The sequence below is a fragment of the Pan troglodytes genome, chromosome 17 (genome assembly GCF_028858775.2).
Source record: "Pan troglodytes isolate AG18354 chromosome 17, NHGRI_mPanTro3-v2.0_pri, whole genome shotgun sequence".
In the NCBI taxonomy this organism is placed as follows: domain Eukaryota; kingdom Metazoa; phylum Chordata; class Mammalia; order Primates; family Hominidae; genus Pan; species Pan troglodytes.
Window position 1 is genome coordinate 58,736,797 of NC_072415.2, and position 27,272 is coordinate 58,764,068.

At 50.9% G+C, this 27,272-nt stretch overlaps 1 protein-coding gene and 1 non-coding gene across 27 annotated transcripts in view; both read left to right on the top strand.

Annotated features, from left to right (window-relative positions):
- The window catches only part of CTIF (cap binding complex dependent translation initiation factor), a 328,445-nt gene that overhangs the window by 121,727 nt on the left and 179,446 nt on the right, over nucleotides 1-27,272 (top strand). For 21 of the 26 annotated variants that reach the window (XR_010151927.1, XR_010151928.1, XR_010151929.1 and 18 more), the window contains 3 exons: nucleotides 2,324-2,397; nucleotides 3,017-3,121; nucleotides 8,895-8,970. Coding sequence is in view for 12 of the 26 variants with exons in the window: in XM_063795662.1 (XP_063651732.1) it covers nucleotides 2,324-2,397; nucleotides 3,017-3,121; nucleotides 8,895-8,970 (255 nt within the window). In the remaining 14 variants the exon portion in view is untranslated. Of the gene's footprint in view, nucleotides 1-1,480; nucleotides 1,693-2,323; nucleotides 2,398-3,016; nucleotides 3,122-8,894; nucleotides 8,971-27,272 lie in introns of those variants that run through there. The other 5 variants (XR_008540653.2, XR_008540654.2, XM_054671808.2 and 2 more) reach the window with 2 other exon arrangements.
- On the top strand, nucleotides 8,808-8,919 carry MIR4743 (microRNA mir-4743). Its single transcript, NR_106632.1, has one exon. It is a non-coding gene; the product is annotated as a microRNA mir-4743 (primary transcript).

Genomic DNA, 27,272 nt, shown 5'->3' on the forward strand with positions numbered 1-27,272 from the left:
TATCCCCAATGATAATTACATTCGAGGCCCAGGAGTGGGTGGTGAACAAGCCGGTCAACATCTCGGGAGGCAGAGGCTGTCCCCTTGGGGGTTGTGTGATAGAAGGTGAGTCTCTCTAGCTGACCTGGAGTTTCAGAGTTGCACTTGGAGCAAGCAGGGCCCCAGGAGTTGGAATGGGGAGGATGTGAGGCAACTCGAAGAAAAGGGAGAGAGGATGATCCTAGAACATTAGGGGCCACCTGCTTGGAGGACTGGCAACCATGCTGTAATTGATTAGTGATATCTACCACTGGCAGGAGAGGGGATGGTAGCAGCACGCATGACAGTCAGAAGGAGCCCATCTACAGGGCATGGTATTTCATTCTGGGATCTCTTTATTTAAATATGAAGAATCTGAAGTCCAGACTGGTGAAGTGACTTTGCCGAGGTCACACAGTTTATTGAGGCAAAAAGAAAACGCATGTTTAAAGAAGATGGTGAAAATCTCTTGCAGTATGTGTCAGGAGCACTGAGCTTCCAGCTCTGGGGGACCCAGGGGGTCCCTGCCATCAAGGGCCCGCTATCTTCTGTGGGAGAGAGGTCACTACAGGAAATAGAAGTGAGAACTGCAAGAGGCCGGCTCTGCTACTGTAAGTCACCCACACAGATAGCAAGTTCAGGGCAGAGCGAGGTGACTGCAGTTTGGGAGGCCAGAGGTGCTTCCTGGCTGAGCCAATCTTTGACAGATGGGGCACATTTGGAGAGGGCAAGAGGGGAGCAAGGTCCAGTTGACAGGCCATGGTCAGGAGCAAAGGGGATTACGGGGATGGGACAGGAAAGGCATGGGGAGAAGCACCCAGGGCCATGGCGGCCCTGAATAAATGTGGCTGATCTGCTAGGAAGGATTGTGCAAGCTCTCAGGGCATCCTGGAATGAGGAAGTTTCAAGTTACTTAGACCTGCAGGCTGCAGGCTGTTGGTGCCCAGAGAGAGGGACCAGTCTTCATGTTATCAATGAGACCCAGGAAGGCTGAGGGACTTGCCCAGAGTCAGACAGCCCAGGTGGTTCTCCCCAGACAGTCCTCTTGTCCCTTCGACTCCATAAGTCCTCCACCTGTCCTCCAGGCTCTCATTACCTCCTGCCTCCTGTCTGTGGTGGCTGGAGTGCCTGGCCCCTTCTGCTTGGAGGCTGGACTGTCCAGCCTTTCCGGTTTTTGTGCCCTCTCCTTCTAGTTAATCAAAGCTGCTCGGTCTCTGTCTGTCTCTCTCTGGAAAGTAGATTGGTTTCCTCTTTCAGTTACTATCTGAGTTCTTTCACTATACATTCGTTAGTTTGCCTGTTCCTGAACATAATTGGTTTTCTTTTGCATCTGGGTTCTTTTGTTCCCTGTATGCTTGTGATATTTATTCATATTGTTGCATGTTATTTTACTTTGTGCTCACTGCGGTGTGATACTCCAATATGTGAACATACCACGGTTTATTTATCGAATCAGCTGATGACAGGCATGTGGGTGGTCTCCAGTTTGGAGCTGTAATGGCGGATGCTGCTGTATACGCTTTCTGTACATGTCTTTTGGTGAGCATCGGGCACATTTCTGTGTGTTTATACCCGGGAGTGAATTTCTGGGTCATACGGCGTGCACACGTTCAGCTCAGGTGGATGTGGAAGTATTGTTTTAAAGAGTGTGACGATGGAAACCAGATTGCAGGGGTAAGAAGGGCTGGAGGGCATCAGGTGCGGTCAGGGGTTGGAGAATTTGCCAGGGAGCTCACCGGCCAGAGAGCAGAGAAACCAAATCATAGAAGCTGCATTGAGTAAAGAGGTTTCTGTCTCTGGGGTGGGTCACATAGGGAACACTGGAGGATCGGCTCGACTCAGAGAAATCCAGTCGCTGGTGTAGCCTTGGTTGGTGGGGGCTTCTGGGGAGTACGACTGAACTGTGAAGGAAGGCAGCCTCCATGGGCTCCCCAGTGGGCCTGGCTCTGCAGAGCCCCTCCCTGGGGAGAAGCCTCAGCCATCAGGCTGGCAGTGGTGATGGTGGCTCTGGGTAGTACAGAGCCCTTGCTGGGTGTGGAGGCTTTGAGGAGAGAGCCATGGGCCTGGGGCAGCAGGGGCTTGGACCCTTCTGTATACATCTATAAAACCTCAGTGAAACGAGGGCCCATGCCTGGGGGGAGGCCAGGAGACCCCCAGGCAGTCCCCTGACTCTGACTGGGTGCACCAGCCACCATACTCACTTGGGGGCTCACTCCAGCCCCCCAGCCCCTCAGGCCCTGGCCCCGTGTTCTCAGCATCCTGGCCAAGCAATTAATGTCAGCCCTTTCACCTCCATCTCTTCCAGAATGGCAGCAAAGACAACTCTCTGGACATGCTGGGCACGGACATCTGGGCGGCCAACACCTTCGATTCCTTCAGGTAACCTCCTCCTCCTCCTTCCCTGTGGTGTGAGGTCCAGCCGGGAAACTGGCTTCCTTGGGGGCCGAATGAATGCTGATGGTTCATGAGCAAGAGGCAGAGAGAAGCAGAGTAGGGGATGTAGGAAGGATGGGGTGGAAAGAAGGCCGGAGAGAGGAGGCGGTGAGTGTCAACGGGAGACAGTGGAGGCATGGGGAGGGCCCCCGGGATGGGGCTGCAGAGGCTGGGCCCCGCTTCCCACTAGCCTGCCTCATCTACCTCAGGGTGGCCGGGTCGTCACTTTGAGCTGCTTGTCAGAGGCTGGAGACTGGCATTTGGCCCCTTGCTCACCCTGGCCTTCCTCAAATGTGGGCACGAAAACAAACTCAGGTGTTGCAGAGGCCGCTGTGCAGTGGGCATCAGGCCCACACTTGTTTCATAAGCATGCACTTTCCCACGGCAGGGTGAGGAAGGTGAGGGGTGGCACCTGGGGCTCCATTCTGAGTGGGGCTCCCCTCCTGGCCCCTGGTGGCCCCTTTCTGCGGATCTGCTCTGCCAGGTTCAGCCTGGCCCCCTGGTTCCGTCAGTAACTGGGCTGTTGCCCTCTTGCCTCCGTTTCTCACCCTCCCTCGCCCTCTAGTGGTGCCACCTGGGACCTGCAGCCGGAAAAGCTGGACTTCACCCAGTTCCACCGCAAAGTCCGACACACGCCCAAGCAGCCCCTGCCACACATCGACCGCGAAGGGTAAGGGGTGCCGGGGCTCTTACCCAGGGTGGGGTGGGGCAGGGGACGGGAGTGGCCTTTGCCTCCACAGGGAGGCTGCTCTGCTGCAAGGGGACTCAGGTGGCTGATGCCCCGGGATGCTCTTCTTATGCGGCCCAGAGCTGCAGGCTCACTGGCTTCTCCTGGAATCCCTCCATTTCCCTCTGCCCAGCCCCCTCTAGCCATGCCATCCCCACCTGCTTCTGATGACCCACAGTGGCCCTGCTTGTCAGTAATCCAGGCCAGCGCAGCAGAATCACCTGGGCGGTGGCACAGAGGACAGGCCCACCCCAGAGTCTGTGATTCCGTAGGTGTGGACTGAGGCTGTGTGTTTCTAACAAGTTCCCCAGCGGGTGCTGATGCTGGTCCAGGGACCACACTTGGGGAGCAGCTGGTGTCATGCCTGATTTTACACTGGCTTTTCTCACCCTCTATGACTTTGTGTGGCAGGGTTGCCTTCCCTTTTCAAAAGTGGTGTCACAGCCTGGGCCGACCTCAGGACAGGAATGTGACTCCAGTGAGACACAGAGGTGTGGGACAAATGGCTGCTCCTTCTTTTGTAGTTTTATATAATTTTTAATGAGGCAGAATTCCCATACTATAAAATTAACCATTATAAAGTGTTCAATCCACTGGCATTTAGTATGCTAGCCCTGTTGTGCAACTACCATGTCTATCTAGTTCTGAAACATTCTCATCATCCCAATATAAAACCCCATACCCACTAGGCAGTCATTCCCCATCCCATCACCACCCCCAGCCCCTGGCAACCACCAATCTGCTTTCTGTTTCTATTAATTAATCTATTTTACATACTTACAGAAACAGTCATATGTGACCTCTTGGGCCTGGCTTCTTTCCCTTGGCATAATGTTTTTGAGGTTCATTCATTATAGCATGTATCAGAACTTTATTCCTTTTCATGGCTGAATACTATTCCATTGTATGGATATACCACAATTTGTTTACCCATGCATCTATCAATCCTTACTTGAGTCATCTCCACCTTTTGGCTATTGTCAAAAATACTGCTGTATCTGTTTGAGTCCTTGCTTGTAATTACTTGGGTGTATACCTGGGGTGGAATTGCTGGGTTGTATGGTAATTCTGTTGAACTCTTTGAGGAGCTGTCAAACTGTGTTCCATAGCAGCTGAATATTCTGCATTCATACCAGCAATGTGTGAGATTCCAATTTCTCCACATCCCCACCAGCACTTGCGCTTTTTCTTCTTTCTTGGTTTTTGTTTGTTTGTGTTTTATTATGATACTGATGACCCTTACTTTTCCTTCCAGCCCTCCCCTGCTCACTCTTGTCTCCCTTTCACTTCAGATCTAAGTATTAGTGACTTTACTGGACACTATCCTACATCTCACATGTCTTCCTGCTGCTATATTTGTCCCACCCAACCTCTCCTCTTGGCAACATTGGTCCCATCATAGTGTAATGAGCAACAACCCGCGGAAAGAAATGGGGTCATTCCTACTTTAGAGATGAGGAAAATAACACTCAGAGAAGCAAAGTAACTTGCCTGAATAACAGAGCCATCATTTAAGGCCAGGCCTTCTGACACCATCCAACCCCTAGTTCACCACATCAGGGTATTCTTAACCTCCTTAAAATTTTCTGCAAATTTGTATGTGTGCATGCACACGTGTGTGTTGCTGGGGAGAGGCCCATCACTTGCATCCGACTCTCCCAGGAGACACCAGCCTCTCACACGCCTCTTTTTCATTGCTCTCCCTGTTGTGGGTTCCATTTCTCTTTGGGCGAAGAGGGAGAGATGGCTTTGCGCATGGAGGCACTGGTTAAGATGGAGCATAGGAGAGACACAGCTGCAAGGCTCCCGACCCTACCTTACCCCATCCACCCTGCTCACTGCCTGCTCAGCACACTCATTCAGTTGCAGGGAGGCCATGCTCCTTCCAGGCTGCTGAGCTGCACAGGGCTGGGCCTCCACACTTCTGTGCTTAGGAAGGATGGCCTTACCTACCTTTCTCAGCGGGTCAGCTTCAGGAAGGGGTCGTGAGCAAAGGTGATGCTTGCCCGGTGTCCTGTTGCAACAGTGTAGTGGAGCTTGGTATGCCACAGGAATAGGAGCAGGATTTTGCTTTTTTCAAGTTCAGTGTAGCCAGTCTGTCACTAGACCTGCTGGGTCCCTGCATGGTGCTGGGTACCAGGAAAGTAGACACACACACACACACACACACACACACACGAGTATACAATACAGTCCCTGCCCAGAAGGACTGTTTATTCTACTGGGAAAAGGAAATATGAACCTGTTCATGATGGAGACTGTGTAGGGGAAGAAAGACTAGACTATGCGGTGTAGACATACAGACTAGACTATGCAGTGTAGATATATAGACACCATAAAGACATATATAGACAGGTATAAAGTGTGATGCCTGGTGCAGGGTTAAATAAAGTCAATGCAAAAGGGGTTAGAAAGGAGAGCACTTTACAGGTTGAACCATCTGGGAAAGGCTTCAGGAGGGAGACTTCCCTGGGCAGCTCCAGTCTCTCCTGTGTGCCCCGGGAGCACATAGCTGGTGAAGTCAGTGGGGACACCGAGGCCTGGGGAGATCGAAGTGATGGTGCTGCCTTATTGACTACAGGTGCCCAATGGGGCCTGCATGTTGAAGGCAAGCTTGCCAAAGTGTCTCACCAGTCCCCAGAGATGAACTAAACTCCTAGCAAAAAAGCGATGAATAACTATGAAGGAGAGGAATTCCCCTTATGCTGAGGGACTTTGTCCTTCTGAAGCCAGAGTAACCAGCCACACCTGTGTCACCAGCTGTGGGCCTGAATTCCTCGGCCAGTCTCACTTTCTTACCAGGAGCCTCCAGATTTGCTGAGAGTCACCTGGGGTCTCCCATGGATATCTGGCTCACTAGCCAAAGCCTGTCACTCCCAGGTTCCCAGGGAGTCTGAGTGCAGTGTCTGTGGCCACCTCATGGCCAGACCAGGAACTGTGTCCCCCTTAGAGTCCTGCTGTAGTGGAGACACACTCCATGCGCCAGCCACTGCAGCCTTCCTGGGATGCAGGTACCACTCAGTTGCCAAGGCTCCCTGCAGCCTGTGTTTCCATGGAGGGACAGAAATCAGAGAAGGCTGTTGCCTTGGAAACCCTGTTGGCAGCAGTGACTCAGCTGGTCTGTAGCCACCTTCAGCCCTCCAAACCTGCAGGCCTCTGGGGAGATCTGAGCCCTGACGAGGGCAGGCCTCGTGGGACAGCAGCCCTCCCTGCAGGCCTCCACCTGCCCACCCCCAGGGGCGCTGAGGCGAGAACAGAAAGCTGTGTTTGGAGTGTGCTAGGCTGGTGCCCAGTGTGTGCTTGGAGTTCAGCGCATGCGAGAGAGTCCTGAGGTGTGTTTTACCCACAGGAGACACTGGGGAGGTGGTATCAGCCATTCTAGTCAAGCCAAGTCCCCAGTGCCCTCCTCCCCTATGGCCCAGGCGGGTGCAGAACACAGAAGACTACACGCAGTTGGTGCTTTCACAGGCCGGCCTGTCTGCACCAGGCAGATTGATGAGTTAAGAGATGTTTGGATGTTCCGGGCCTTTCTCCACCTGCTCACCTGTAGCCCCAGCACATCACAGTTGTGGGGACAGCCGGGGGCCGGGGGAAACTTTTTCTTTTCCTTCATGCCTGTTATACCTTGCACACCATTCCCCACCCCAGCTCCACCATGCCCCTTGCCTACCCCTTGCACCCTGACCCCTAACATGCTCTAGCCACAGCAAACTGGCACCACACATGCTCCTAACTCTAGGCCTTTGCCTGCGCCTTGTCTGCCTGGGACATCCTCCCAAATTCCCTGTGCTTGGCCAGCTCACCTCTCACCTTCCTCCCGCCCCTCGCCCAAGACAGTTCTAGACGCTGCTCCTTGGGGTTCCTGCAACGATCCCTTGTCCCCGACGGGGCACTTGCTGCTGTACTGTGGGGGGTGATTATCCCGCCAGACACCGAGAGGGCCAGTTGTGTGCACTGTTTACACCTGGGTCCCAGACCCTGTCCAGAGCCGGGCACAGAAGTGTTTGGTGAATGGAGAAATGAGCCATCAAATGGGGCTTGGGTTAGCCCCCTGTTCTCTTCCACCCAGGCCTTTGCTGGTGTTTGCAGCTAGTTTCTCCACCTCTGGGTTCCAGGGCGCCTCTGGCCATAGGACTTTTATGACACTGATCTCGTGCTGCCCCCTAATGGTGCTCAGGCACCCAGCCCTGTTAGAGGAGTTTAGGATTTGTTCTAAGAGCCATCCACTGTCTGAGGGCAGGAACCAAAACTGATTTTTTTTTGTTCACAAGGCCCAAAACAGAAGAGATGCTTGGTAAATGTTTAAACAATGAACTAGTTACTCTGAAATGTGAGATTCGCATGAACTCTGCAGCTGGAAAATGACCCAACTCATGGGACATCTCTCACCATTCCTCAGTCAATACCAGTAATAATAGTAACTGACAATACTTACTATGCACCGGCCATGCTCCAGCCCCTGTTCTAAGTGTTTGCCTCATTTATTTAAAACTCGCCACCACCCAGAGAGGGAGGAACTGTTATCATCTTCACTTCAATAGATGAAGCAACTAGGAGACCCAGAAATTGAGTAATTTGCATGAGGCTGGGTTGGCTCCAGAATCTGTGTCGTTAATTAATCACCCTCCTGCCTCTTTGCCCAAACAACAGCAACAATATTAGTGGTAATGAAAGTAGTCATAGTAGTAGCAATATATTTACTTCATTATTTATTTTATTATAATCTTGTTATTATTACCAGTATTTACCATTAAACATATGTGTGTATGTTTAAGATATATTTAATGGTAAATACAGATAATAATACATACACAAGAAATATACACACACACATTTATAAACAAGCTAAACATTTATATATATATATATATATATATATATATATATATATAAGCTAGACTATATATGTGTGTATTTATGTACCGTTTACTGTGTGCTGTCACAGTTCTAAACATCTAAGCACTCCAGATACATTCATTAATTTAATCCTCCAGCCACCTTAAGATGTTAGACACTATTATCCTCATTTAACAAATGAGGAAACTCATTTGATGAAATGAGTACAGAGAGGTTAAACAACTTGTACAGGGTCCCCAGTTGGTAAGGGATGCAGCGGGGATTCAAACCCTGGGAGTCTGGTTTCGGAATCTGCACCCTTAAATATGCCAAAGATTCAGAGTTGGCCAGGGAGTTGGGGCCAGCCTCTCTGGCCCGAGGGCACGCCCACTCACAGAGGACATGAAGACAAAGCATAGACTATCTGAGTGGGCTTGCTGGACTGACCCAGAGTCAAGCCAAAAAGGAAGGAAGCCCTATTGGGTTTTCTCCTAGCCCCTGCCAGCCTATGTGACCTTGAGAAAGTTGCTTGGTGTCTCTGTCCACTGATCTTCTGTTCAGTGTAATGGGGCAAGGTGGATGGGCTTTGACAGGAGTTGTGATGAGTAAGGAGCTTAGCTTCTCTGCCTGGAAGGAGCAAGGGGAACTCTGGTTCCGCTCCCACCTCCCTCCAGGTTGGCTGTTGCATTACGGGAGGACCCCCCCACACACACACACAGCGTCTCTAGGGCTGTTTCCTGTAGGTGGGACAGCCCCTGCAGGGCTTGAGGGTGGGCAGCACCAGGTATCTGCTGACTGTCCCTCCTCTCCTGCTGGCCGGATGGGACAGGAGGCATGAATGAGCCATCTTTCCAATGCCTTTCTGTCTTTTCTGGTCCAGGTGTGGCAAAGGGAAGCTGGAAGATGGGGATGGCATCAACCTGAATGACATCGAGAAGGTCCTTCCAGCCTGGCAGGTAGGTGCAGGGGCAGGCTCTCTAACAGCCCACCCCCACCCCTGGAGTCCTGATCCTCTTCCTGGACAGGACCTAACCGAAGCACTCCTTCTGGCCCCTTGTTCCAGCAAGGAGTGTAACCGCCTGTATGGTAGTAATAGGCAGGGCTGGCTACCTGCCATTCTCCAGGGTGTCCCATTGTGATCGTGTGTGTGACAGCCTACTCGGTGATGCTGCAGGCCCTGCTGGCAGGCCTGATGTGCCCTAGAGATGAAATAGACCATGCCCTGGCAACTCAGTGAACTTGGAAGTTTTTGTCCCTTGGCCTGAAACCTCTCTGCAGGTGAAGTGTCCTGTGGTGTGTTCAGGTGGGACTGGCAGGCCTGGAAGAGATTCTAATGTGGCTGGGGCTGTCTTTAGGCTTTTGAACAGTGGACTTGCCCTGCTGGCCTCCAGGTGTCTGCTATGCTTGCTCTTTTTTTTATTGATTGGGCCTCTTTCCTGGAATCAGGCCAGGTTCCAGGACAAAGAGGATTCACTCAGTGAATCCAGGTCTCTAGATACTTATAGTGCTGGACTTTTGGTGGAAACAGCAGGAGTCTAGCTGCTCTCAGGAGTGCGACTGGGCCTGCTGCAGGGGTGTAAAAGCAGTGGACCTTCCACAGTGACTGAGTCTGCCACTGCCAGTGACCATGACCTACCACCACACTCCACTGTGCCACCCTTCCCTTCTCTCCTGATTCTTCTCCTGCTATTTTACCTATATCCATTCATCTCTTCCTGGTGCCTTTGCCATTTTGTTTCTTCTCTGTTCATGCCTTGGGCCTATCAATGAGAGACAATAGAGCATACAGTTAAGACCTCATCTATTTGATTATGATGTGCCTTGGTGTGGTGGTTTTCTTCATGTTTCTCCCACTTGGGATTTATTGAGTTTCTTGGATCTGTAGGTTTATAGTTTCATCAAATTTGGAAAATTTTCAGCCACTATTCCTCCTACTTTCCCTCAACCCTGGGGTTCCAACTGTATGTATTCTATGCTTCTTCATCTTTTCCCATGGCTCACCAAAGCTCTGCCTGATTTTTTAAAGTCTTTCTTTACTCTCTGTGTTTCATTTTGGATAGTTTTTATTGCTATTTCTTCAAGTTCACTAATATTTTATTCCAGTGTCAAATCTACTGTTAATCCCATTCAGTATATTTTTCATTTCAGATATTGTAGTTTTTATCTCTCGAAGGTCATTGTGGGCTTTTTTAATAAATATATATATATATATATATATATATATCTTCTCTTCCTCATGCTTTCTTTTCTGCAGCATATAGAACCTATTCCCAATAGCTGTTTTAAGTCCTTCTCTACTAATTCTGTCATCCATATAATCTCTGAGTCTATTTCTATTCATTGATTTTTCTCTTGGTTATGGGGCATACCTTTCTTTACATGCTTGGTAATTTGATGTTAAATGTCATATGTTAGAACCTTTACATTATTGGGTGCTATTTTTTTTGTATCACTTTAAATATTTTGGGTTTTGTTCTGGATCACAGTTAAGTTACATAAAAACAGTTTGATCCTTTCAAGACTTGCTTTTAGGCTTTGTTAGGGTGGGAAGACTTCAGTGTAGGGCAAATTTTGCTCCACTGCTGAATCAATACCCTTCTGAGATTGCCACCCAATGCTCTGTGTATTAGGAGGTGTTCCCCCCTGGCTGGAGAAACACAAACTATTTTCAGCCCTATGTGATCTCAGTGGATTGTTCTATCTATTCCTTGCCTCAGAAGTTTCCTTACACATGGACAAATTAATACTCAGCCAAAGACTTGAGAGGCTAAGATTTCTGGATTTATCTCTGTATGTTGGTCTCTCCTCTTTAGTACTCTGCCTTGCAAATCAAATTGTCTTGGACTCCGTGGATTTTGAACCCTGTCATCTTAGCTCATTGAGACCACTGGGCCCTGGACTGCCCTCCCTGTGTTGCAGACTGGAAACTTTCCAGGCAATGAACCAGGGCACACATAGAGGTCACCTCATTACAAAGAGAAATATGATGACTTTATTGTGGAGAAACCTGGAAGGCCCCAACGTGACCAGGTGATCAAGGAAACATCATTAGTGATGGGATGGGTGGACACTATGTCCCCCTGATGTGCCACACAGAAAACCCAACATCATTTCTTGGGTTTTCCTTCCAAGAAAGCATAGCCTGAGTCTGGTTTTTGGAAATCAGTATAAGGACCACTCTCTATAACTGCTTGGACACAAAAGACAGGGAAAGACTGAGGAAGTCTTCCAGATTGTAGAAGACTGAAGAAGCAAATGACTAAATACAACTTGTGTTCCTTGCTGAAATCCTGAACCAGAAGGAAATGCTGACCTTGCTGGGACAGTTGGAGAATGTGATTAGGTCTGTGGGTGGGACAGTAGTGTTGCTTCGATGTCAGTTTCCTGACTTGGAGGCGGTGTTGGTCATGTGGGCGAGTGTGCTTGACTTTGAGAAATACACACTATGATGTTTGAGGGATATGGGCCTGGTGTCTGCAGCGTCTCCTCAAATGGTTTAGAAAGAGATTGATGATAATGGTTTGTAGACACAGAGGAAGAGAAAGGGCAAACATGCGGAGGTGTTAACAGTTGGGGAATCTGAGTGAGGAGGACGTGGATGTTCTTTGTACAGTTCTTGCACTTTCCTATAAATTTGACAGGAAAAGGAATCAATCAGTAGGGCCGAGGCTGTGATGTATAAGTCACAGGCAGAGTATCAGCTCATGAAACACCCTTTGGGCTGGATCTATATTAAATTATCACTGCTAATGGAAAGCCAGCCTTGACGCAAGAGAAAAAAGGGTAAGGTACTCGAAGTGACCACCTTATCACTCCATTCCTAAATGCCAAGAGCATTCATCATTGATAGAAGTACATTTGAGAGACCCCGATCTAGGTGAGAAACCAGATGCCCCCTGCACTAGGCGGGGTGTTGACCACTCGGTACCCTTTGAGCCAGAAGCTTGGGAGTCATGGCTGGAAAAGTAACAGATCTGACACTTTGTGTTGTTTGGTGACTGTTTCTTCACTCCTCTAGGGTACAAAATGGAGGACCTTTGGTTCCTGCTCAGATGAGAAAGGAGAGCTGGGCTGCTGGCTGGGTGGGAGGTTGGCGGTCAAGGGCTTGGTGTCTGGACCCAGGCATAGTCCCCATGGAATCCCAGCCCTGCCATTGACTAGCCCAGGAGTCTTGGGCTAGCTACTTACTTGCACTCTGCCTCAGTTTCCTCCTCTGTAAGATGAGGGAAATAACCATATCTACTTTATGGGGCGTTTGGGAAGATCAAGCACATTCCTTCACTTGAGGTGCTGAGGATGATGCCCAGCGCACAGTGGGTGCTGTGTTGGTCTCGGCTGTAATTATTCCCGGGACTCAACACTGCCAGTGAAGCCCCACCTTCTGAGGGTGGACCAGGCTATGGGGGCCCCCTCTGTTAAGAAGAGGGAGGAGGGGGTGATTTCCTGCTCCTACCCCCAGGTGAGTTGTTTCTTGGTGAAGAGGGCATTTCTGCTGGGCAAAAGCTCAGATGATGAACCTTGGCTCATAGGTTACCAAGGCCCTGGTTGATTCTTCTCCTATGCAGCCTGACAGGCAGTGGAGACAGATTGGACTAGAGGTCAGAAGAATCCACTTCTGGATGTCTGCCAGAGCCATGTGTGTGACCTCTCCTCTGTGGGCCTCAGTTTACTCATCAGCATAATGACACAGTTGTATTAGATCAGAGATTTGCAAACTGTGAAGCAGATTCTCCTGGGTTGCCCCTGGGTGCTACTAGGGGGAACAGGGAGGCGGAAGCAGCCAGTTCTAGGGGCCCCCACTTGGGCCCGCCCAGAACTGTTTGGCTGGTGCCTCTAAATCAGGATTCTAACGTGGTTTCATGTAAAGAAACAATTCTACTACTAAACAAACTTTGAACATCATCAGACCAAGGTCCTCTGAGGTTTCACATTCTAGAGTTTTCTTTTTTTTCTCAAGGGACGGTAAATCAGTGAGAATTCTGGGCTCTCCAGGGCCCACAGGTGATGCTAAGCTCTTAGGGGCGGCTGGTAGTGGAGGCTTTCACCCACCGTCTCCACCGTCAGGCTGGAGCAGAAGGGCTTGGATATTCGTGTGCACGCACACACACTCTTACACACCATCTATCACACACATGTACACACACCACACACATCAAACATACACATATCATACACCTACACATACACACTGCACATACCACACACCACACATGTACATACACACATATACACATCACACACATCCCTTCACACCCTACACACACACATACACTACACATGCACGCACATACATCACACACATATACACCCATATATACACAGCACACACGCACACACACACACCACATGTTTCCATGACACACACTTTGGATGTGCTTTGCCCTCAGTGAACTATCAGCAGATGAATCTGAGGCCACGGTGCTGGAGCTCAGCTGCATGTCGGAACTGCCTGGGAAGTGCTGAAATCTACACTCTCTGCCCACTGTGTTCCTCATTTACTGTTGTGTAACAAATTGCTCAAAACTTAGTGGCTTAAAACAACAAAGAGTTATGATCCACACACTTTCTGGGAGCAGCTTAGCTGGTGGTTCAGACTCAAGGTCTCTCATGAGTTTGCAGTCAATCTGATGACCAGGGATGCCACCATCAGAAGGCACACCTGGGCTGGAAGACCCCCTCCTGTGTCTGAAGGCAGGAGGCTTCAGTTCCTCCCTGGCTGGGGGCAGGAGGCCTGGGTTCCTCCCTGGCTTCCTTGCCATGATATCTGCATAAGCTGCTTGAGTGCCCTCAGAATATGGCAGCTGTCTTTCCCCAAAGCAAGTGGTGACGGGGGGAGAGAGAGAGAAGACTCCATCGCAGAAGTCACACTCGTTTATAGCCTGATCTCAGAAGTGACAGAGCTTCACACTGCCATTTGCTGTATGTCATTTGCACAGACCAACCCTGGTACAATATGGGAAGGGCCTACACAGAGGTGCGGATCCCCAAAGGCAGGAATCATGGGGGGCTCCTGGAGGCTGGAGAACACCCTCACTGAATCACACCCAGGAATCCATTTCTTTCTTTTTTCTTTTCTTTTCTTCCTTCCTTCCTTCCTTTCTTCCTTCCTTCCTTCCTTCCTTCCTTTTTTTTTTTTGGAGTCTCTCTCTGGCACCCAGGCTGGAGTGCAGTGGCACAATCTTGGATCATTGCAACCTCCACCTCCCAGGTACAAGCAATTCTCGTGCCTCAGCCTCCCAAGTAACTGGGCCACAGGTGCCCACCACCATGCCCAGGTAATTTTTGTATTTTTAGTAGAGATGGGGTTTCACCATCTTGGCCAGGCTGGTCTCGAACTCCTGACCTCAAGTGATCTGCCCACCTCAGCCTCCCAAAGTGTTGGGATTACAGGCATGAGCCACTGTGTCCAGCTAGAATCTGCATTTTTAAAGCATTGTAGGAAATTCTGATTATCAGCAAGAGTTGAAAACTTAAAGTCCTGGCTGATAATGCTCCTGGCTTGACTGCTCCTTGGAGTATCTGCAATTCACATGGGTACCCTTAGGACAAGGTAGACAGGCTTCTTGATCCCCAAACGCAGACTTTTGGTGTTTGAGGAATTTGCGGTCCTGTGAGAGCACAATGGGATGACTTATCTGAGTTTTCCTAGTGTTCTTCAAAGCCCCTCACAAATAGGGCTGGCTGGTTCACTCGTCTGGCCTTGGGTACTGAGGGTCAGCTGGCCTAGCTATTAGCATATGTGGTGGGGACAACTCTTAATAGTATGGACATGTCCAGTGCAATGTGGGATATTTAGGACTCCTGGCCTCTGCCACTGAATGGCAGTCACTGGAGAGGGGCAGGCATAGTGACCACCAAAAACATCCTCCTACTTCCAGATTCACCTAGGAGATATTGTGCATCCAGCTGAAGACCCCCAAATGGGAGGGAAAGCCCACCTCTAGCCTGAGGACCTCCAGCCCTCCTATGGGAGTCTTGAGCCTGTACAGAGATAGGCGGGCTTCCTAGAGACTTTCTTAGACAAAAATCAGGGCTGGCCTCCCCTCCCTACCTGGAGGCAAGAAGGAAAGAGGGTGACAAAGGGAGGTTGGCCTGAAGCCCATTGCCTACCTGCCCTCCACTTCTGCACCCCAGAAGAAGAGGGGCATAAAGATCCTACCAGCTGTGTCCCCAGCATCTTCTCAACCCACAGAGGCCCAGACCCCCATCTCCGGCCCCTTCTGTCCCTGTTCGGACTCCTTAGCAGGCAGGAGGCTTTGTGATGTTCTCAGCACCCTTGCCCAGCCTCTGTCCTGGGCTCCCCCTGCCATCCTGTGGCCCTGTCAGTCCCTCCCCCGATCTGTTCTGATCTTCCATCTCTCCTTGCTTTCTCACCGGCAGGCGGTTCCCTCTGCCTAAAATCTCACTCAGCCCTTCTCTGCCTGTCCTTTTTCTGGCTCAGGATACCTCCCCTGATGCCCTCTCATATGCACAGGATGGAGTCCAGCATCTATCTGCCATTTCCCCAGAGCCCCTGCCCCCATCTCTGTGGCATGGCTCCCACCACGTCGCACCTGCTTACATAACTGCCAGACTCCCTTCCTGGACTCTGGGCTGCCTGAGGGCTGGGCCATTTCCTTCAGCCTCATAACCCCAGCACCAGGTGCTCTAGAGTGAGTGCTGCTGAAGAACCTCCTTTCTAGATGTGCTGTTGTGTTGTCTAGAGTGTACAAGAAAGGCAGGATTTGTGTCTTTCTTGACACTCAGTCGTCCCTCTGTCTCTGAGTTTCTCCCACCACTTCCCAGCAGAAATTCAGCATGAACCTGGTTATGCTCTTCTTGGTGTGATTTCTGAGACATATTTTTTTGTTGTTGTTGTTAAAGAAAACAGGATTTTTCCATCGTCTCCTGTATTAGGACACTATAGGCCATGGCATAATACTAAACAAACCCCACATCTCAGTGGCATCACACACAGAATTTTATTTCTAACTTTCTGAAATTCTGCTGAGGGTCCAGCTGGTCTCCAGGGCAGCTCCTTGGGGACTCCAGGGTCCAGGTGGATTGCATTCTGTGGCCCTGCCGTCTCAATCCATGGTATCCAAGTGGCCCTGGCAGGGGCAAAGAGAGCTGGAGGGTCGTGTTCTAGGTCAAGCTTGGCCAACCTGTGGCCCAGGATGGCTTTGAATATGGCCCAAAACAAATTTTTAAACTTTCTTAAAACATTATGAGGTATTTTACAATTTTTTGTTTTAGCTCATCAGCTATCATTAGTGTATTTTATGTGTGGCCCAAGACAATTGTTTCGGTGTGGCCCAGGGAAGCCAAAAGATTGGACACCCCTGCTCTAGGTCTTAAATGCTTTGGCCCAGAAATATCAGCTCCACTCAGAGCCCATTGGACAGAACTAGTCACATGCCCCCGCCCCAACTGCAAGGGCTGACACTTCTGCAGGGGAGCGGGAAGAAGGGGAGCACATGGCTGTTCTGTAAGCCGCAAGTGCCTCTGCCAAATCTTCCTCTTTCCTTCACTTGCTCACTTAACTCATCTTCATGGATAAGTGCTCTGCCCTAGCCTTTTAGAGAGAGAGAATTGATCACATAAGTTACAGTTACCCACGAGAGGCACAGCCTAGTAGAGGAAATGAGACATGCACAGATTACCACATGCATTCAAAGCTGCAAATGCCCGAGCAAGTGCTGGTGCCTTGCCCAGGTCACAGTTCCTGAAGGGCAAAGTCTGGGTCCTCTCCCAGTACACCCCACCTTCCTCCCCTGTGCTGCTGCAGCTCCTGCAGTCTGGGGCGTGAATGTGTGGCTGAGTACAAAGCAGAGGGCGCCATGGGCCCCCACACTGAATGCCTGTTGATATCCTGGGAGCCCTAGCTTATCTCTCAGTGGGTTACACACAGAGCACATGCCACAATGAGTGGTCTTAGGAGGTGATGCCTCCACTGGGGGTCAGATGCTGACACCTGGGTGTCTGGCCAAGCTCCTCTCCAGCCAGAGCCAAGGCCCCTATTCCTGGTGACCCCATCTGGCTGTGTTTCCACAACTGGCAATGAATCCAGGGGTGAGTCTCACTGCAGTGCTGACCTCAGGGAACTCCATCTCTGGGGCTGCTGGACTCAGGCTCTTGGAGCCCCCATAAGGATGTGGGGCAACAGGGTAGACAGTAGGTGTCTGTGTCCAGGGCTCACCCTATACCTCTGTGAACCCCTGCTGCCAGGAATAGTTCTGCACTCTGAAAAGGCATTTAGTGAGCTAGTTAAGTAAAGGGTCTATTGGTGGTGTTAACTGTCCCCAAGGTCTTCCTTCCCACACTGGTGGCTGGAGGGAAAGGAGCAGGTACGCTGGGATAGGAGCTAGCCAATAGCCAGGTTTTATGGCATCCACACCGAGGCATGACATGCCATACAATGGCAGCCTCAGACCAGTTGAGACTGACATTGCTCTCTAAGAACACTGATGGGGTGGTGGGGGGTCGGCGGGGGTGGAGGGGGTGGGAGATGGGGGGCAGCAGAAGGCTCTGAGTACAGGGCCATGGATTCAGGGTTCAATCATGGTTCTCAGTGTTGAAGCCATAGGGCAGGGCAGACACTGAGACACACACTTGGGCTCAGACTGCAGTTCTAGGGGACCCCCAAATTCCATCCACAAGGCTGGTGTCCTGGTAGCATTTTTGGCGTCTCTATCACAGGAGTGGAGGGGTTGGCCAGGCTACCACTCTCTCAGTGATGTGGGCAGCCCAGGCCCATCATTAACAGTCCTGCTCTGAGTGTGGCCCCAGTGTTGAGGACTGCTGGGGTGGAGGCCTCGCCAGGATCGGTGGCTGTATGGTGGTGTGCTCCCACTAGAGGGCACCAGCGCACCGCTCTGCAGGCTCCAGCCTGGTGCTTGCCGTGGGAAGTCCCCTGGTCCCAGCGCCAGCAGCCAAAGGCGTCTTCACCGGCCATGCCTCCTGGTCAGCGCTGCACATGCACACTGTCCTGAAAATGACCCCACTCAGTGCCCAGGCCCTTCCTCCCTGCAGCGAGGGGGAGGATGGGGAGGTGCAAGAGGCAGCCACACTAAGGTGTAGGGAAGCTCCTGTTGGGCCATGTGTCCCCTGCTAGGCCAAGGCATGACATTCCTCCAGAGGGCCCGCCCCTCCCTGGGACCCCTGGGAACACACTGCTTCCAGGAGGGCAGCAGCACGGGGCTGCAGGGGGACACCCACTGGGGTGGGGCTGGGGGAGTTACAAAGTGTTGGCTTCCGCCCCTGGAAGGATGGGGGCTGGCTAAGTGGGGAGATGGAGCTGCATAATCTGTAATCCATAGTCTAAGCCGAGTTAACTTACTAAGTTCTGAATTAACTTGACTAAGTTCCAAGTTAACTTGACCAAGTTCCATGTGAAGGCAAGGGATGAAATCCGAATTGCATATCCTTCACCTCATCTCTGGTCTGAGACCACCCCCCGGCACCCCCTCCCCCAGGACCCCTTTACTCTGAGGTGTGACTTGGGGAGCAATTTCTCCATGTGTGTGAAGTCGGCGAGACCAGTGTGAGAAAGACGGTCTAACGGGCATGTTGTCCCTGTGCCCTAGATGGACCCTAGGTGAGCATTAGATTTCCTCAGGTTCCCGGGCACAGGGCCCTCGGTGCCCTGCGGAAATGCCACCTCCTTATATCACACACTGGCCTGGTGCTTTTGTGTCATATACAATACCCCATTGAAAGACGTTGTTTGTTGAATTATCCAGTGTCCTGCCCAGGGCTTTCTATCAGGACGTATTTTGGTCATTATCCTTGAATTCTCCCAGACAAACATTATGTCTGCTGTCTTTGGTCTGACAGTAGGAACTACATAACCCACTGACTTCTCGTTTTGCCTTTCTCTTAGGAAATTTTGAAACCAAATTCTGTGTCTGTTGGCCGTTAATCATTAGATGGCTTAGACCTAGCAGGGCCGGCTCCCCTGCCCCCACATTGCTGGCCTTGTCCAGAGCGTGTGACTCAGGAGCCCTTTGCTGTGAAAGGGGCTTAGTGCCACCACAACAGTGGACGCCACCCGGTCAAGTGGGATTTCTGGCCTTAGGGATGTGCCCAAAGCATTCCCCATAGAGGGTCCCCAGAAGGCTCAGGGGACGGAAAGTGGCTTTCTGGCCTCCTGAGCCTGTGTCCAAGTCCAGCCTTCACACGGGAGATGGCTAAAGGAAGGGACAGTTCCTTCCTCGTTCTTCTGCTTGGCCCTAGATGATAACAGAGAGATCCTCCCCCCAACCTCTCTAAAGAATCCGAGGGACAAATGAGCTTTCAAAATGAAAATCACGGCTCCATGAAATGACACCCAGGTGTCCCTCACTCCTGGAGGAGTGAAAATGGTGGCCGATAAGGAATGGCCTGGCAGCCCCAGCAGGTGGCGCTGCTGCTATTTAGTAACGGGGGGGTCCTGGGCGGGAGGCTGGGGCCACGGCTGGGGCTGCCCCACACTGGGGTTGAAGCCTCTGTAGCCGGGTTCCCAGACCTCCAGATGAGAAGGAGTAACTTTATTGTTCCCTAGGGCTGTGTTAGCTGTTGCCAAGTCTTCTGGAAACTTCTAGGACATGCTAACTCACAGGCGTGAGGATTAGTAAAGTGCCCCGAGACACCCAGGAACAGAGTCCTGAAAACCATGCCCCACCTCGCCTCCCCAGGCCCTGTGCACCGGCGACTGTTGCTCCATGTCACCTGTGGTCCCACGGAGGTGAGGTCTGACCTTATTCACCCAGGCCAACATTACAGATCAGGCATCTCTCTGTGTCCCAGGCATTGTCTTATAGCCATTATGGACTGAGTTTAAATGCAGGGGCTGGTACCTGTCCCATAGATGGGGACATGGTATTCTCCTAATGTCCCCTTAGTGAGAATTCAACAAGGAGCGTAATGCACCAACAGTAACACTAGCGAACATTCACAGAGTGCTTTCCATGTTCCAGGAACTGAGAAGGTCCTTGCTTTTTCTAATCTTACCGTCATGTTGTCCCATGGAGCACGTACTGTTATTGACCTCACTTTACAGACCGATGTCTTTGGTCGGATGTAACCTTCTCAGTAAGGGCTTGTGAACATTCCATATGCCCCCTCATCACTCAAGAATCATCACTCGATTCTTCCCTGCAGTACCTGTCACATGTTCGCTTCATTTCTTTTGCGTCTGTATTCTCCCAGTGGAGTGTACGTTCCCCTGGGGCACATCTAGGGGCTCATTAAATATGGGTTGAGTGACTTGCTCCTGCCCCAGAGGGACTCCCACCCAGCACCTTAGTCCAGAACTTGTGCCTCCACCACAGAGGCTACCATGACTTGAGTGCTGTCTGAGCTGCGGGCTGCATATACTATCTCTGAAGTCTCACGAGTACCCTGGGAAATGTTTATTCTATTATTATTTCACAGATTGGAGAACTGAGCTCAAATACCTTGCCTCAAATCACACAGCTGGGAGCACGGGGATTGGAATCCAGGCAGCCTGACTCCTCTGGTACCTCTTTCTAAGGAGGGACGATGAGGAGGAAGAGGTGCTGGAAAAACATTTTCTAATTCCAGGAGACGGTAGTCACGTACAGCAAGTTAGGGGTGAATGTCATTTCCTTAATAAGCAAGAACAAGAAAGTGGATATCTCTGTTTTTCTCTCTACTGCTGAAGGCAATAAAAATGGAAAGAAAAAAAGAGAAAAGCCTCTACTGACAGCTTTGAAAGAGAAATATTTTTTCTTCTTTTTTAATCAGACAGGTTTGTAGTGGCCTTCCCCATCCCTGCTGGCCCAAGATGCTGTAGCAGCCATCAAGGAGGGGGTCTTACAAACGAGAGCCCCTTTCCCTCCCCAGCCACCTCCCCACCCCCAAGTGCTTCCTCCCTCAGGACAAAAATAGGCGCCCATACAATAAATGGGGCCAGAAGTTCTCCAATCCGTGGTTTCCTGTCTGAGGCCTCCAGGTAGCAGGTCCACTGGGAAGGGGCAGCGTGCTCTGTGAGGCCAGCCTATTTTCATTTTTTGTTATTTGTGAGTCTTTTTTTTTTTTTAAAGAACTGATTATCCTGGAGGTGAAGACTTTTGTTGGTGACAACTGGGAAAGTTCCTCGGGAAGAGGCCACTGGCTGCGTCTAGATGGGGTTTCCACACGGGCCTCCTCCTGCTCACTCCATGCGGGGCGGAAGGCAGGGAGCTGGGACTGTGGGCAGCGAGTACTTTCAGGGCTGTGTGGGGCAGGCTTCGAGGGGCCTGGGCAAGTCTGCCCACCCTATAGGACCACCTCAATGATCCAGGCCACGGCTAGGATTTTAGGGATTGGCAAACTGGTCCACAGACCAAGTCCAGCTCTCCAGCCTGTTTTTGCAAATAAAGTTTTATCAAAACGCAGCCACACCCATTCACCGGCTTCCTGTCTGTGACTGCATTTGTGCCGCAGCCACTTGCTGTGTGGACCCTATCGCCGGCAAAGCCTAAAATATTGACTATCTGGCTTTTTACAGAAAAAGTTTGCCAAACACTGATCTAGAATATAAACAGAACAAAAAAGGAAACCTCTGAGAGTTAAAACAGGTGGCAGAAATCCTAAAGCTCACTCACTAGTCATCCAAGAGCCCTTCTGCTTTGCACACAGAACATTGTGTAATTCACCCAAAATAATTTTCTTCCAGCTTCCATTTCTTCTGCTGTAAAGTTGGGGGTCATATACCTGTTCAACTTACGTTGCAAAGCTGTGCTAAGAGTCAAAATACAATAAACCAGTTCATATAATGACAGGGATTTTTGAACTTGAAAAACACTCTGCAGATGTGATGTGGCCTCATGAAGTGGTAGTCACATCTGGAAGCAGGCAGAGAACTGGCAAGCTTGGCAGATAAGAACTGCGCTTGGAGATGGTCCAACAGCTTCCTTCTGTGGGTTTCTTGGCGGGTGGGAGATGGAGGGCAGGGACTGTTGGCTTTCCCCAGCTCCTCCTGAGACAGACCTAAAGGGTGACTGTCTTCCTGCCCTTGACCTTAGACAGAAAAGACTGTTGGGGGAGTCTTCTGCTCACCCATTTCTCTTTCCTCTTATGTCCTTCCCTCTTTCTTGCTCAAATCTTCCCCCTCTTTCATGGCCCTGTTCCAGTTTCACCTCCTGCATGAAACTATTCTGGATAAATCAGACCACATCAGCCCACAGAGGTTTCTTGGTTTTTTAGGGGTCTTGATTCTAGGCCAGTTTTGAGGTTTTCTCCTTTTTTATGCCCCTCCATGCATTTGTGCCTCCTGGAGGAGGTAGACCTGGAACTGGGCCTTGGGGGGTGGCCTGGGAGGGGAGGGGGACCTTTGGGGAGAAAGAGAATTATGGTCAGGAGAAAAGGAGGCTGTTGAGAGTGGGGGAGTCCAGAAGTCCTCGAGAGGGGAGACTGTATGTAGGGAGAGCAGTTGGGGCTGGCCCTGGACGTCTTGGGACCTGACCAAATAGGGACTCAGCCGAATGCTCTCCAGCAAGGAAATGCAGGATGGAAGGAGGATTCAGAAGCCGCGGGACAGGGCCTGACTGAGCCTTTGCCCTCCTCCTGGAGACCAAGAGGGAGTTCCCAGGATCTCCCTCCAGGGACCGGGGAAGAAGTTTTGTTATTTGTTAGGGACAAAGGCTAGAGCCCTTTAAAAGTAGGACTTGTCCCCAGTGGAGAGGTCATCTGTCCATGCCCTACTTTGGGCCAGACCATATCCAGAATCCCTTGATGAGTATCAGAGGGCTTAATCCTTCAGGGAGTAGGGCCTTGAGGCCAGCATGGGACAAGGAGCTGGGACAGTAGGCTCAAAGAAGGCCAGATTGAGGACAGCCTTCCTCAAGGTCTCAGCTAGGCCAAGGCCATCACACAGACAAAGAGCTGCTGGCCTAGCTCTGCTGGAGGAATGAGCTCAGGGTTGAGAAGAGGCCAGCAGGGGTGCCCGGTACACGGTAAGCAGGTCCCAGGCTGGCCTGAGTGGCCCTGTCGACGGATGCCCAGAGGCAGACCCACCCTGCACACGTCCACCCGCTTTGATGAATGGGGCCACACGGCCGGCAGCCTTGCCGTCCCTGTCCTTCAGCAGTTTCCAGGGGCTGGTTTAATCCTCCCACTCCCTGAGCCAATTTGGCGATGCCCTTGATGACTTGGGCCAGGCCTGGTTGATTGAGATTGCTTGCTGGTCCAGCATCTTCCCTCCTCTGTCCTTTGTGGAAGGAGCCGCCGGGGCTTGGGGGAAGAGGAAGGTGTCGCCAAGGGTGTGAAGCATCCATTATTCCTTTATTAGCCAATGTGCCATTTCTGGTCTCATTCTCCTTCCTGGCAGCGGTGAGTTTAGGGGCGGAGAAGCCCAGTTATTTTAGTTTACCCCTGCTTCTGTCACTGGGAGCAGTGGTGGTGGAGGGGGCGGGGACGGACAGGGCTACGTGCTCTCCAGCAGGCATTTGTGAATGGGCCTCAGCTCCCAGGCTGACCCGCCGGCAGGCGGCCCCCCCAGGACACACTGACTCTTACTGGCTGGACGGCGTTTTTCCAGCATTGCAGCGGCCAGGCAGGAGGAAGCTTTCTTCTGGCCCAAGAACAATACCAGGGTCAGCCCAGGGACCTCCCTCCTACACCCTCTTCCTTCCATTGTGAGCTGCTGCACAATCCCAGGCCCCTCTGTTCTACACAGCCAGGGGGGCTGGGGGGTCAGGCCCAGGAGAGATTCACAGTGTGTGTGACACCGTCAGTTGCTTGCCTCCACTTCCCAGGCTGGGCCAGGGATCTGGAGGCAGCCGATGGCCAAACAAACCAAGTGAGTGAGTGGCCATTGGGTCCCTGTCCTTTGCAAGGGGCTACCTCCAGAGTGGGGCCCCCAGCTGGATGCTACCACTCTTTCTCTCCTTTCCCCATTGACTCGTAGCCTGCCAGGGCTAGAAAAGACCCAGAACTTCCACGACAACCCCATTACAGACGAGGAAACTGAGAGACCCAGAAAGGCAAAAGATTTACCAAACTTCTCATTGCCCTGCTTAAAAATCCTTCACTGATTCTCAGGGCCTATGGAAAACCCTGGACTTTCCTTTAGCCCAGGGCCTGCTGGCACCCCTGGCTTCTTTCCTGTGACTCCGAGTCTGTCTGTGCTCTCAACTTGGTGACTGATTGCCAAGCCCCTGATCCAGCAGCACCAGTTGCCTTCAGTGTCCTTCCCACCTCATCCACCTGCCTGCCTGCCCCACACCTGGTTTTTGTTTGTTTGTTTGTTTGTTTGTTTTTTGAGATGGTGTTTCACTCTTGTCACCCAGGCTGGAGTACAATGGCTCGATCTCGGCTCACTGTAACCTCCGCCTCCCAGGTTCAAGCTATTCTCCTACCTCAGCCTCCCAAGTAGCTAGGATTACAGGCGCGTGTCACCACACCCGGCTAATTTTTGTGTCTTTAGTAGAGATGAGGTTTCACCATGTTGGCCAGGCTGGTCTTGAACTCCTGAGCTCAGGTGATCCACCTGCCTCGGCCTCCCAAAGTGCTGGGATTACAGGTGTGAGCCACCGTGCCCAGCCCCACACCTGTTCTTCAAAGACTCTGCTTAGAGGTCACCTCCTCTGTGAAGACCTCCCTGATAAGGGACTTTTCCAGTGCGTTAGTTTGTTGATTCACCTGGCTCCTCCAGCACTTAATATATTCCTAGAGCACAGCTGCCCCTCCACATCACTGGTACACATGCATGCCTCTCCCACACATGCGTCTCTCCCTGAAACACACATGATCCCGGGAGCCGAAAGCGTATCTTATTCACCTCTGCAGCTCTTTGCACAGGTCCTCAAAGTGTGGCCCCTGATCAGCAGCAGTAATATCACCTGGGGACTTGCTAGAACTGCAAAGTCTTGTGATCTGTCTTCACCCCAGTGAACCAGAAACTCTGGGAGAGGGGCCCAGTGGTCTGCATTTTAACAAGCCCTCTGTGATACTGATGCATGCAACAATTTGAGAACCACTGCCTTATGACCTATTTGCAGGCCACTGGCTTTTCACTACTTCTGGATAGTTCAGGGACTCACTGACATCACCTTCCCCTATCCCCTTCTATCTGCTGCTGAGATTTTTGGTTGGTTGTTTTTTACCATTATTTTGCTCAAATGAAGGACAAAGAATTGTGCCCTGTTTGACAACCCAGGACATGGATTTGCAAATGGTTTGGTGATTCAAGGACAACATGGTCCCCCAGACTCCAGCAACTGCTGCTGTCACTGGTCATGCCTCAGAGGACCCCTGGGTCCTGACAGCCCTGGGCGAGCCAGTGGGGATTAGGGTTTCTGGAAGGCTCATTCCCTTTGCACCAAAGATAGAAACCTCAGCAGAGTCCTCAGTGATGCTGCATATTTCCAGGTGGTCAAAGCCAACACCTGGGGTGGAGATGTGGGGGCAACCCACCTGGATGGGGCGAAGCCCTGGGCTCAGTGTTCCAGATCTTTCCTGCCAGCGCACTGCTTTGTGTGTGTGGCAGATGAACCATCCACAGCGTGCTGGGCAGAGGCCGACAGGGAGAGGAGTTTGTTCCCTGCGTGCAGAACTTCTGCAGCGGCGGGCGCTGACACCGAAGCACACTGGGTGGCAGGAGGAAGCCTCCCTGGGAATAAAGCAACAAACACAAACTTCTGTCTACAAAGAGAATAATCCAAAGTTGATGTTACATCGACCATAAGTAAGAACAACAAGGGAGTAGCAGGCCTAGCTAAACACGCCCTGGAAAGGCTACATACTGTGGTTGTGTCCAGAAAACAATTTTGGACTCCAGGAACCCCACAGAAAATGACGGCCTGTCCCTTGGACCCTTGCTTGCAGTGAGACCACTGTCCCTCCGAGCATCAGTGGTCTCGCTTCGAGCAGGGGGCACAAGGGACAGGCCATCATTTCCTGCCCCCGAGCCTCACCCTCCTCCTGTGAAATAGGAGTGCTGGCCTTGCCCTCCTTCTGGATCCAAGTCTTCACCCCCCTTGCCCACTTTTGGGGTGCTCCTGGAGGAAAGAGCTCTGATTATTAAAGCATTAGATGTAGTCTTGTGTTCTCCAAAGACCCTCTTTGTTCCTTTTGGCACCCCACCCCCAAAGGGTTCAGGAGGAAGTTCTGTCTCTAGCGGTCTAGGCCCTGCTCTCTCTCCAGAGTGAAAACCTCAAGGAGTGTTTTCATTACTCCTGGGGACTTTGGGGTTGCTTTTCGCTGTGGGTTTCCTGGAGTGTGTCTCTTTTGAATCCCAGAGGTCTGCCAGCCTGGCCGGGATCCAGGGAGGGTAAATGGTGGCTCCTTGTCTGCTGAGACAAGCGTGGCACCACTGTGGCCACCAGCCCTGAAAATTTGGGGCCCAGGCTCCCAAGCTCTCATGGGGGCCCAGTTGCACCATGAGGCCCAGGGCTGTTGGCCACTAGTTCTATGTTGAGTGGCCAACATGGCCTGGGCTGGGGTTCCCCTACCTGTGAGGTGCTAAAGTGTCAGGTGGGATGGACACTGCTGTGGCGTGGTGTCCTCATTGCTAAGGTGACTATTGGAGCAAATGACCTCAGTAGCCACTTGCACCTCGCATGCTTTGTGGCTCTGATTAGATCATTCATCTCCAACATAGTATAATGTGGGGCCACAGGTGCAGGTGGGATTCAGAAAAGGGAAAAGGTAGGCTGGGGCGACCTCATGCCTTCATGGGGAGGTGGGCCCCAAACACTTGAACCATCTACTCATTTTTTATCAAAATAGTACCTGTCTGTAATTTACAAAAATTAAATGATACTGAAAGGCCTGTGACAGAAAATAGCAGCTTTCCACCCCCTGCGTCCTCAATGACCCGTTCCATTCCTCAAAGCAACTACATACCTTCACTGTTTTTACTATTTTTTTTCTAGTGGTACCACCCTATTTCGAATACAGATATCTAATCTCTAATATTTCTAATATCTAGTATACTATTATTATACTGTTCTTTTTAAGTATATCAATTCTAGCGATTTCCTGCTGATTTTCTTATTATGATAGAGAAGAATTTTGTTCTCCTATACTCTGTCCTCTCAATATAGGTATACCGAATTTTACTTAAATGTTTAATCAGATGATTACTTCATTAACGAATCCTGCTTTCCTTTTCTTTATTTTGCAAAAATTCAGATTCACAGGAAAGTTGCAAAAATAACACAAAGAATTCCTGTATAGCCTTCACCCAGATTCCCCAAGTGTTCACTTTTTACCATACTCGCTTTATCATTCTCCCTATGTAGTTTTATTATTTTCTTAATTCCTTGAAGAGTAAGTTGCAGACACAGTGCCA